Source organism: Benincasa hispida, chromosome 11, assembly GCF_009727055.1.
Source record: "Benincasa hispida cultivar B227 chromosome 11, ASM972705v1, whole genome shotgun sequence".
Taxonomy (NCBI): Eukaryota; Viridiplantae; Streptophyta; class Magnoliopsida; order Cucurbitales; family Cucurbitaceae; genus Benincasa; species Benincasa hispida.
In genome coordinates, this window is record NC_052359.1 from 13,942,425 (window position 1) to 13,954,632 (window position 12,208).

The window sequence follows — 12,208 nt, forward strand, 5'->3', positions numbered from 1 at the left end:
TCATGATTAGTTATATTTAAGGACGCAAAAATATATATGTGGTAAAAAAGTTCAACTGTTGATCTTTGGTGGAATATTCTTACAGTTAACGGATGGTGGATTCTCATGGCTAAAGAGTTTTAGTCAGCTATTCACGGACTGTTGGAGCTTCGAGCTACATGTCCATTAGGCCCCTGAGTAGCTTGGATAAAGTCGAGAATCAGTGTTTGGGTTAATTTGAAATGTTCAAATTGACAAGATGAAGTTCGATTATATATGATATAATTGGACTGGTTAATTATATATGATATAATTGGCCTAAATGAAGATGTTATGAGATACATTATTTTGAAGGAAATTAGATATAAATATGATTTATATCAAGTAGAGGAGAAATTACTATAGTAGATATGTGATATCAAACTATAGGTTAAAAATATAATATGATTATATTTATTAATATTTTAATTAGTTAATTATATGATAATTAACCCAAAATCACGTTCGAACGTGCATTAGTAGGAACTGCGTCGGCTATTATAACCAATTAATTAAAATGAAATTTGTTTCATTTTGAATCGTTAAGTGGTTCGGAAAGAGATCGAAGGAGCGTGTTGGTGTGAAAACGTAATCGATCGTTTAAAATTGAGAACCTATACGATAGTCGCTCAGCGCCTAAACATCGTCTACCTAGCACCTAAACGATCAAACACTAAGTCCTAAACAATCAGTTAGCTTTCCTAAACGATCGTATAATGTGTTGTATTTGCTAAATGATCGCCTACTATTTTCTAAATGATCGTTCAATAAAATCTACACGATCGTGTAGTTTCTCCTAAACGATAAGCACCTTGCTATACGATAGCTTCTTATTCCCTCCCACTTGCTTATCGCTTATACGATCTGTCCTCCTTCCTCTACCAAACTCACCAAAGACCACGCTTTGAGTTCTCACTCCGAGAATACCTGGGGCTCTTTTCTGGTGGTGTCGTCCTCATTGCGTTCGTGAGTTTGCGGTTGTTCGTGCTGCTGCAGTCGACGCATCTGTTGGGCGTTGGTTGATCGGGTAGAGGTTTCCACTGTGCTGAGTTCCAAAGTTTGAAGACCGTCTTCAACTAGTATGGTAACTCTCTCCCTTGTAATTTCTTGTTCAAAGCATGCCAACAATTACTGTTTGTTTGCATAACTGTGCATTTGAATGTATTTGATGTATTTCGGTCACTATGAAATTGGAGCGACCCGAACGCGCTCATGGAACTCTTCGGTAAGAGATCCTTCACCAATAACCTCTCACTCAATTGGTTATTAGAGAAAAAGAGTTAATTATCCAATAATTTAATATTATTATAAATATAAATGATAACTAACTTACTATACTATATTTATAACCTATAGTTTTAATATTTCATCTCATGAAATATATAAACCATAGCTCTTTTTCTATTTCATGGTACTTAATGTAAATCTCATTTATATTAATCCTCCACTAGATGTATCTCATACATCATACCGATTATATCATATATAATCGAATTACCTCTTGTCAATTTGAATATTTCAAATCAACATCAAGAACTGATCCTCAACTGAATCCATTAAGCTACCAAGGGGACCTTATGGACCTGTAGCTCGAAGCTCCAACGGTACGTGAATAAATGACTAAACTCTTTAGTCACAAAATCTACCATCCGTTAACTGTCAGGTACTCTACTAAAGACCGACAGTTGAACTCTCCTTAGCACAGATATATTATGTGTCCATCTTAACCAATCAACAGTGCGACAATCCTTCACAGATTGCTCGTCAGTATAGCTCGACCAATAACCATTATGCCCCTGTAGTTACATCTAACTTCTTTAGAACCACTGATCCCTTTAATGAACATAAGTCATAGTACTACTATGACTGAGTTATCTTTTCCAAAGAGAAGTTGTGGCCACTATATTCAAGCCCTGAAATCAACCCTTAAGGGAGCAATCTCTCTACTTACCCCTGCTTCGAGGAAAGAGTGAATTCCATCTTATGTATTGAGTTCCCAGTTCCTAAATCAGACAAGTTCCCAAAAAGATAGACATGTTGAGTTGGCAATCTGGCCACTCTCACCCATACTAATCAAAGGATCGCCCTTAAAGGCAGGAGTTCCCAAAACACTCAGGATTAAGGTCATGTCACCTATGATCGTTTAGGTGAGATGTAAGTCTCTAGTATCAACGACGTTATATACAGAGTCTAGTTATCTCGTGGTCTGATCTTATACAAACTCTTTGTATAGGACACTTTTGTCACACGTCTCCACATGAATGGTCAGGATCTACCATCTGTAGTAGTTTACAACACTTGCAAACCTCTACAAAGTGGGTCGTATCCGTAGTGTCACAAGGATCAGGCATCTCACCTTAATCCTTATACTACCGGCCTATTTTGGTTATCACTTAAGGCATGATCCACTTGTATATCACATATATATATGCTTAAGTTTACATAAGATAACCATGGAGCTTTGTTTATTGGATATGAGTAAATGCAAGAATGAAATAACAGTTATTTTATTCATAAAACAATGTGTATCATTACAAACAACGAGACTACAGGAGAATTAGGACACGAATCCCAACACATGAATCCATACATATTTACAATTTGGCATGACCAATTGGGTCATCTAGGATCTATAATGATGAGGAGAGTTATTAAGAATTCAAATGGACACCCATTGAAGAACCAGAAGATTCTTCAATCTAATGAATTATCATGTGATGTATGCTCTCAAGGAAAATTGATAATTAGACCTCACCAGCTAAAGTGGGGATTGAATCACCTACATATTTAGAACGAATTCATGGTGATATATGTGGACCCATTAACCCATCAAGTGGACCATTTAGATATTTTATGGTATTAATAGATGTATCCAGCAAATGGTCACACGTGTGCTTATAATCAAGTCGAAATCTTGCAGTTGCAAGATTACTTACTCAAATATTTAAGTTAAGAGCATAATTTCCTGATTATACAATTAAGACCATTCGTCTTGATAAATATACATTGTTCAAAATAGGAAAGAGAAAATGGTTTTAAATGAGGCACACGTTTTTAAGAAAAATATATGAAATCATAATATTTTTCAAATACCCACGACTTTCCATATTCTTCGATTTCTCTCTCAAAACTCTCTATTTCAGCTCATTTTGGCCAAATCCCTCTATCTTAGATCTTCGATTTTTTCGGGCCAACCTTCTCAGATCCTCACCGACGACCACACTGCCAAGCAGAGACAACAAACACGCTAGTGCCAAGAAAGTGGATGACAAACGACGCGCAAGAGGAGGATGACAAACAATACGCGAGGGGAGGACAATGAACAACGGACAGTGAGCGACTTAAATTGACAACAAATGGCGGCACGAAGCGGCCAACGGTTTGTATGGCAGTACGACTCAAACGACAAACAGTGGCCTGATTCGGACGACTCAGATTTTCAACAAATGGCAGTGTGAGAGGAGAACGACAGCTAGCATGGCGGATGGTCGAGCCAAGGATGACTGGCACGACAGCAGACGGTCAAATCAAGGAGCACGAACGACAACAAAGACTTTAAGAGGAAGAGGACATAAAGATGGGGAGGGTTATGCACACAATCCGAAGATAACTTTTTCTCTTTTATTTTTTTCTAAACCTTAAACATACATAAATACGTACATACATACATATATAACTCTCATTTTAAGGTTTTAACCTATCGTTCTCCATCTTCTAGTCCTCTCTGTCTCTACCATTCCCTTCTTTCTGCAGAACTTCAACTTTTGTTTGTCGTTCCAACTTCCCACCGTTTGTCCGCTCTATTCGTTCGTTGTTCGTTCGATGCGTTAGCCTTTGTCTTTGTTCTAGACCTCTGATGCGTCAACTGAAGTTCTCAACCTTTGCCTACACTCTATCGTTCCCGTGTGTATGCCACTGGTCCATCGTTCGTCTACCGTTTTGACTTCCCATGTGTTTGTCATTCGTCCGCCGTTCATCTGTTAAAGTTCAAGTGTGTCAGCCTTCATCTTCGTTCCAGACCTCCGGTACATCAGTTGAAGTTCTCAACCTTTGCCTGCACTCTGTCGTTCCCATGTGTCTGCCATTGGTCTATCGTCTCGACTTCCCATGTGTTTGTCATTCGTCTGTCGTTCATCTGCTATCATTCAAGGTTTGTGATTTCAAATATCAAACCACCATTTGTCTGCCTTCCTCTCTGACATTTTTTTTAAAATTTCAGATCTCCCATTCTTGCTTCTCAAATTTTAGATTTCCAACGATCGGTTTCGAGGTTTGTACAAATGTAAATTCAATTGTTGTAGTTCTATAATGGATTTGTGGAACTTTTTTTTTTTAGTTTTTATGCAGGTGGCTATTTTATGTGTTTGGTTCGTTGGTGGTTTATTCATTACATTACTTTGTGGATTTTTCTAGTACTTGTGTTGGTGGCTATTTAAGATTTTTGTACTTGCTTTATTGATTGGAGATATGCACTGAATAATATAAAGGATCTTAGATTTGTTTTTCTAGTTGGTGATGGTTCTATTTTGAGTCTTTGACTATAGTTTCTTTATTTTTATAGACTATGGACAACAGTAGTGGACATCTTAGTAAAACTAGTCCTAGTCCCAATCCTAAGCCCTAGTCCTATTCTTCCTCCTTCCATTAATAACACAATTGAAATTGGGAATTCAAGTAAACCACCACTACCTACTAAGAAGAGACCTAGATCTACTAAAACAACCTCCACTATATGGGATCACTTCACAAAGTTGGCAAAGAATAGTACTAGGTGCACGTGCAATTATTGTGGCAAAAAGTATTGTTGCGATACTACTTCTTGTAGGACTAGCATATTATGGAAACACTTAAAACATCAGTGTAAGAAGTATCCATATAAAGAAAAAGAAAAAGACAAACTATTTTGACTCTTCAACCTTCTAATGATGAAAAATGTGGTGGTAATTTTGTGACTACATTTTTTAGTCAACAAGCATGAAAAAGAAGCATGTGCTAAGATGCTATTTGTTGATGAATTGTCATTCAAATTTATAGAGAATGGGGGTTTAGACATTTTTGCAGTGTATCTTGTCCTAAGTTTGACCCTCCTTCAAGAGTAACAATTGCTAAAGAGATCCATCAACTTTATCTTGAGGAAAAAAAAAGTTGAAAACATTTAATTCTCAAAGGGTTTGTCTTAGAACTGACATATGAACTTCGTTGCAAAATGTTAACTACATGATACTCACTGCACATATCATTGAATGAGTTTTGTATAAAGTTTTTTTGAACTTTTGTCAAGTTGCTAACCATAAGGGTAAGACGATTGGCAAGGTCATTGAGTGTTATTTGTTGTAATGGGAGATTGTTAAAGTCTTTTCCATAAAACTGTTGATAATGCAAGTTCAAATGATGGGGCTCTTTCATATATTAAGAAAAGACTTAGAAGCTGGAAAACCCTAGTCTTGGAAGGTGAATCAATACACTTTAGATGTTGTGCTCACATAATTAACTTGATTGTGAATGATGGATTGAAAGAAATGCATGACTTCATCGCTAGTATTTGTAATGCTGTAAGGTATGTTAGATCCTCTTCTAAGAAATTGACAAAAGTTTAAAGCTTGTGTAGAGCAAGAGAAAATAGAATGCAAAGCTCATATTTGTTTGGATGTGGAAATAAGATGGAATTTTACTTATCTTATGTTTGAGCATGCACTCAAATTTGATAAAACTTTTCAAATATTAGAGGAAGAGGAGTTGGATTATCAGGACTATTTTGCTGAAGATGATCATGGAAAGAAGAGGCGACCAACCAAGTAATTCGAAAAATGATGAAATGTTTGTCATGTTTTTTAAGGTGTTTTATGATGTCACTACGAAGATAAGCGGCTCTTTATATGTGATTGATAATTCTTACTTTCATGAGATGTGGGGTATTAATGAGCTTTTAATTTATTGGAGCAACGAACATAACTCTATTTTGCATATTATGGCTGTAAATATGAAGGCAAAGTATCACAAGTATGGGATTCATTTGACAAAATTAATAAGCTTATGTTTCTAGTTGTGGTGCTTAACCCTCAATACAAATTGGATTATGTAAGCTTTTGCTTTGAAAGTGTTTATGATGATGCTATGGCTAAAGCTCTTGCTGATGGGATTGAAGCTTATTTGATGTGTTTGTATAATTTTCAAAATGACAAGTTGATGGCTTTGGTGATGATTTGAGTGTCCAAAGTTATGTTTATAAACAAGTTGAATCAAGTGATAGTTCAAGACTATTGAGTTCGAGAATTATCGTTGAAACTGACTCAAATGGTCTTGTATTATCACGATACAAGAGAAAAAGAGAAGAAAAATATACTTTAGAGTTGAGGAATGATGTGGATCGATATTTGGCTTACCTTTGTGAAGAACTAAGTGATCATTTTGATGTTTTGAGTTGGTTTAAACTAAATGGCTATAAATACCAAGTTTTATCAAAAATTGTTCATGATGTTTTTGTTGTTCCAGTGTCCATTGTGGCTTCTGAATCAGCACTTAGTACAGGAGGGTGGATTATTGATTCTTTTAGAAGTTCATTGTCACCTAAAAGAGTGGAAGCTTTGATTTGTACACAAAATTGGATTCGTGGAAAAACATCCTTATTAGATCTTCCTCCACGGCTTGAAGAAATGGAGATTTGTTAAAATTAAAAAAAAAAAAAAAAATTAAGAGTGGTGAATGATGTCTCTAACTTAATTGTTGTTCGTTTGTTGCAATTTACTATGTATTTTTATATGACATTGTATACCTTTATATTGTTTTTCTAGATAATGTCAAGTCCTCCATCACAACACAAAAATGAAACGCCATGGGTTGACAATTTTCATGATAAGTTGAATACTTATATGATATATCTTTTCATTTTTTATTGTTGGTTTATTTTATCTACTTACTTAGAATGTTTTTAAATTTTCAGGATTAAGTTGAATGCTCGGATGCTAATAATTGTGGGTTTAGAAGTTTGATTCATAGTTTAGTCGTTAACTGTCGTTATGTAATTCTATAGTATTAGGAACTATGTTATTATATATTGTATTCTATTAATGTTGTATTTTATGTTTGTGATTGACTATGATTCATGGATATAGATTCATGGATATCGATATGTTGTTATGTATTGTAATCTATTAATGTTGTACTTTATGTTTGTGAGTGACTATGATTCATGGATATAGATATGTTGTACTTTATGTTTTAGAAGTTTGATTCATGGATATGTTTGTGACTATGGATTCATAGATATGCCAATTAATGTTTAAAAACTATTTTATGTTTGTATTTATTTTGGATCAATGTTTTTATAACGATTGGATTGTTGTAATGTTTCTAGATCTACCAAAAATAGGGAGGAAAAAAAGAACACAACCTGACAACCCGACAACCCAACCCAACTAATTGGGTTGGGTATCCTATTCAGGTTGCTCAGGTAGCCAACCCGACCAATCCGAACTTTTAAGTTGGTCCAAAAAATACCCTTAACCCAATCCCCCAACCCGTGTATATCCCTAGTTTTTGCTAACCATTTATTTTCAAAAGTGGGTTTTTTTCAAGCTTGACAATGAATTTCACATGTGGAAGGTCTCCCCCCACACTTATAACTTTCAAAACCATGAAACCAACTAAATTAAAATAGCGTCAAGGTAACCATAGCTCAACTGGCATACAAGCGTGTTGGTAACCACGAGGTTGGTTTGTAGTTCGAATCCCCCTACGCTAATTATGCTGAAAAGAGAGACCAAAAAAAGAAATACTAATTTGGTAATTTACCCAAAATTGTAACTTACTTAAAACTATGGCGTTCAAGGAAATTGGCAAGCACCACATCCCTCTCCAGTCTCCATCAAAGATGGCTGTCTCCAGTTGGTGTTGACAGTGTACCTACCTCCTAATTAATCCAATCATCACCCCAACCAAAATTCCAAAAAAGACTGTTACCTCCACATTTGGCAATTATCATAAAACCTATGACCTTACCCAGAAACTACAAATCATTCTATTTCTACAAATCATTCTGTTTCCTCTATCTTAACCAAAAACAAAAACCTTTTGAAAAAAAAAACCAAAAAAAAAAAAAAAGAATTAGAAGGGGCATTTTACATTGCAAAATTATAAATTACAAAGATGGGAATGAACATATCAATTATCTTGGTCACCTACATGAATTCAACCTTTTCTCCCTCATGAGGGCCCCATGGCTTCTAAGAGATACTAAGAATACATTACATCCTAATGGCTTGAATTGATGTTAACAGAACAGAAAAATGGATCATCCAGTTGGCTTAGCATTTTTTACCTTCGCGACAGAATCCGTTGGTATCGCTAGGAACCGAGCCTGATGAATGGTATCTAAGCCAGTTGAAAGCTTCCTTTGAAAAACATCTAGATCTTCTGCTTCAGGACCTGGCGCAACTGGACCTTATGGCTTTCCATCCTTGCTTCCAGGAGCTTTGCCTTTAAACTACCCTTGATTGTGTTGCGAGGGATGCATCCTTTCTTCCCTCGCGTTGTGTGACCGTTGTCCGAGTCAGGAGAGCTCCACTGTCCTGCTAATTCTGGAGGACTAATACCGCTTCTCACCGAGCCACCATCTGCAGATAAGATACTTGCACTTGATAATCTTCCATTTGAGAGCCTGGCATTTATGCCATCAAGTGAGATTAGTTTGTATCCTTCATTGTTTGAGCAGGATTTCCAAAGTCGTGCAATGGATGATATCTTCTTTAATTGCTTTGATGGAACAGAGCAGACTTCGCTGATTTCAGTAAGGGGTGAGTCTCCACCTCCATTTCCTTCCCATTCTGTCCCGCTCACCGAAGCATTACTCTCTCGATGATTCTTTTTGACAGATGCAATACTCTCTTCTGGGGAATTGCTTGAGCCCTGATCCTCTAGATGACTCACAGTTTCCCATCCACTCTCATCTTCTTCTATATCACCATTATGAGCAATAAAGGAATTCGTATGTCTCTGGATGCCAATCCTATCAGTCACATTAGCTTCAAGACTCACAGTTTGGACTTTAGAAGCATGATTAGGTGGGCTGTATGCAACGCACTGTCCGATTTCCCTCTCATTTGATTCTCCGAAATTGACATCTTCAAACACAGAGAAGATATCATCTGGGTTTGAAGGTTCATAAACAAATTCTGAGACATCTTGAATATTCACAGTAGCAGCAGCTTCTCTAAGTAGTAAAGCTTTTTTCATCTCTGATACATCTGAGGTTTCACTTCTCAACCTTAAGAAATCTTCAAGGTCAGCTACTAGATTACGCATCTGTGAGTATTTCTCTTCAAGTGCGACCTTGGCATCAACCAGCTTCATTTGAACGCGTTCCTCACGCCAGACCTCAGCCATCTGTAACATTCTCCGTTCTTCGTCTACTTCATCTCTCACTTTCATGGATTCTCTCTTCAAAGCTTCTATTCTTGCTTTGTCTTCACCAATTTCCTTTGCAAGTTCATCACATACTTCCTCAACCAAGGATCTTTCCTTCCTTTCCTTTTCACAGTCTTGCATAAACCGCTTTATGGATAGTTTAGCATCGGCCAACTCATTTACCAATTTAAAATTGATCATTTCCACCCTTTGTCGGGTTTTCTTTTCTCTGTTCAACTCAGCCTTTATATCATCAATAAATGCCCTTACTTTCTCATGCTCTCTGCTCCGCCATAAGGCTTTTTCTTCACCGACTTTCCTCAAGAAATATTCAAGCTTCTTTTTTGAAGCAGTACGCTCAGCTTGAAGTTCCTCAATCCGCAGGTGGGCCTGCTCTAGCTCAGCTTCAAGCGCAGAAAGGGCCGAAACAGCACCTTGTTGATCAAGAAGTCTCATTTGGTTATAAATCTGACGTGCTTCAACTGGTGTTTTCAAGCATGCAGGTTCCCACTTTGTTGCCCCCTCCATTGCTGAGTTTGCATATTGAAATGAGGGCTCAAACTGACAGCGCAAACCAACAATTTACAGAACAGGGTCATAAAATCACTAAGTGAATATAAATAAGAAATCAAAAGAGAATGTAGAACATACCATATATTAAATGTAGAACAAACTATCTATTATCTAATTTATTGTGACAAGAACACCTTACATATTATTAGTTACTAATCAATTCTATTCAACCTTAACTAAAATTTAAAGAATGTATTGCAAATAAAATAGAAGGAAATGATTTATTATAAAGTAGGAAGTTATCTAGTTGGAAAAGATATCAGATAACCAGTTTGTTATCTGATTCTGAAAATAACAGGCAATATATGGTACAAAGTTAAACTGACAGATATATCTATATCTCATGTTATCGGAAAATCAAATATTTCTATTAAACTGGTGTATAAGAAAGAGTCAAACCTTGCACAACAGTCCATTTCTTGAACCGGATACAGAACGCGGACTTTGTAATAGATCATTCATTTCAGAATTAAATGCTATCTTATCATCAGGATGGAAAGCTGGAGCGCCAGAATGACCAGTGGAAGGCTGAAACGAAAAGTTTCAAGATAAAATAAATGAATAAAGCTGAGGCCTAAATCTCAAGAACTGAATCAAAATATTTGCTCTGTTCAACTACAAGGTCAACCAGGACCACGTATCCAACCATTTGCAGCAAATAATAAATATTGATCCTAGGCAACACAACTGAATCATCTATGCATGCACTCCCAGTTTCAGGTATGGTGATTAAGCTGTTAATTCCTAGACTTGACATTGTTTCAAGCAATTCAAAGCAAAGCTTAAACAAACAGAATCATAGAAGAAGATATGATGACATCTATAACATCAATATTTTTCTTACAAGTAAAATGCAGCACATTTAATTGACATAATGAATTATCCAAAATAAGAAGGATGAGAGTCAATTCCTTGTACATCTGCATACTTCTTTACATAATCAAAATCAATATTTTTGTCGTTACAATTACTATTGATGACACACATTTAAATGCAAAATTTCACTGTAATAGATCAGACCAAAAAGCAAAGCTCAAACAAACAGAACCAGTGAGGATCAAAATCATATTGCATTATAAACCATCGAACTTCTATTTGCAACATCTTCAACTCCAGAGATTGAATCAAAATTTCCAATACAGAACCTAAACGAACAACTGAGATCTTCTAAACCCAGAAAAGACAGCAAAAGTTACCTGAAACCCTAGAAGATCCTCCGTCCTCCGGTGGCCGCCATTCCTCCCTCCACTAGCGACCGCCTCCTGCAGTTGCAATCTCCAGATTCCAGCCGCGAGCTTCCTAGCCGAAACAACGACTTTCCTTCCTTTACTTCCTCGAAACCGAGCTCTCTGGCTACTTTCCAGAGGCAACTTCTTCTCATCATCCTCTTGCTGAACTCCATTAGCTCCACTCCCAGGGTCGTCTATCTTCCACTTAAGCAAGGGCGTCTCAGGACGGCTCCGCTTCCCAACCGGAGCAACAACTCTTCTGACGCGAGCTGGACTTCGGATTCTCCGTCGTGTGGCCCGACTGGAACCAGGCCTGTAGTGAAGATCCAAATCTGGGAGTTGGTTTAGTGTAGGCGGGAATGGCGCCGGAAGCTGCGGCTTCTTCGCGGATACCTTAGTCATCTCCGGCGAGAGACTGCCATTGAACAAGATGGTGAGATTGGCGGTGGATTTGAGGAAGAAAAATGGTGGGTTGAGGTTGAGATTGAGGTAGTGGTCTGACTATGGAGGTTTGAGGGATGAAAGATTGTGAGAGAGAAGAAGAAAAAAAAAAAGGTCTGAGAGGATTTAGTTTGAAGATGGCGATGGAGAAAACGACAGCAATTAGATATACGTTCGTACCGTATTATACGGTGTGAGCAGCTCATTGTATACGCATCTCTTTTCTTCTGTATAATTGCCAGTCCCTCCCCACCGCCGCTGCATGCCTTAAGCTTAAAATATCAACTCCTTCCCTTTTTTTTTCCTTTTTTTTTTTCCTTTTTTTTTCTTTTTTAAATTAATACTCTACCCCTACCCACCTTCTCCCTCTCTTTTGACTTTTTCAAATTTTCAAATTTGGTTTTTTTAATATTCACGAGTATTCGACCCAGCTTTCATGAACATATCGAATAATATTATGTGATTACTGTATAAAATATAAATACATGTTTGAAAGTAATTTTGAATTATTAATATCATATTCAAAATTGTTTTTGAACATATTT

At 36.8% G+C, this 12,208-nt stretch overlaps 1 protein-coding gene across 1 annotated transcript; it reads right to left on the bottom strand.

The window, feature by feature from the left end:
* Positions 1–8,104: 8,104 nt before the first annotated feature.
* LOC120091168 lies at positions 8,105–11,875 on the bottom strand. Its single transcript, XM_039049059.1, has 3 exons — positions 11,190–11,875; positions 10,393–10,521; positions 8,105–9,981 (listed from the first exon to the last, which is right to left on the bottom strand). The coding sequence occupies exons 1-3, from the start codon at positions 11,622–11,624 to the stop codon at positions 8,422–8,424; spliced, it is 2,124 nt and encodes a 707-aa protein (XP_038904987.1). The 5' UTR covers positions 11,625–11,875; the 3' UTR covers positions 8,105–8,421.
* Between the last annotated feature and the right edge of the window lie 333 nt (positions 11,876–12,208).

What these genes read in the sequence shown, in the direction of transcription:
- LOC120091168 (XM_039049059.1), bottom strand. Translation starts at nt 11,624, where the DNA reads ATGACTAAGGTATCCGCGAAGAAGCCGCAGCTTCCGGCGCCATTCCCG. An exon ending in AGGATCTTCTAGGGTTTCAG is followed by an intron (nt 10,522 to 11,189) that starts GTAACTTTTGCT and finishes TTTTCGTTTCAG; the next exon opens with CCTTCCACTGGTCATTCTGG. An exon ending in GAAATGGACTGTTGTGCAAG is followed by an intron (nt 9,982 to 10,392) that starts GTTTGACTCTTT and finishes TTGCGCTGTCAG; the next exon opens with TTTGAGCCCTCATTTCAATA.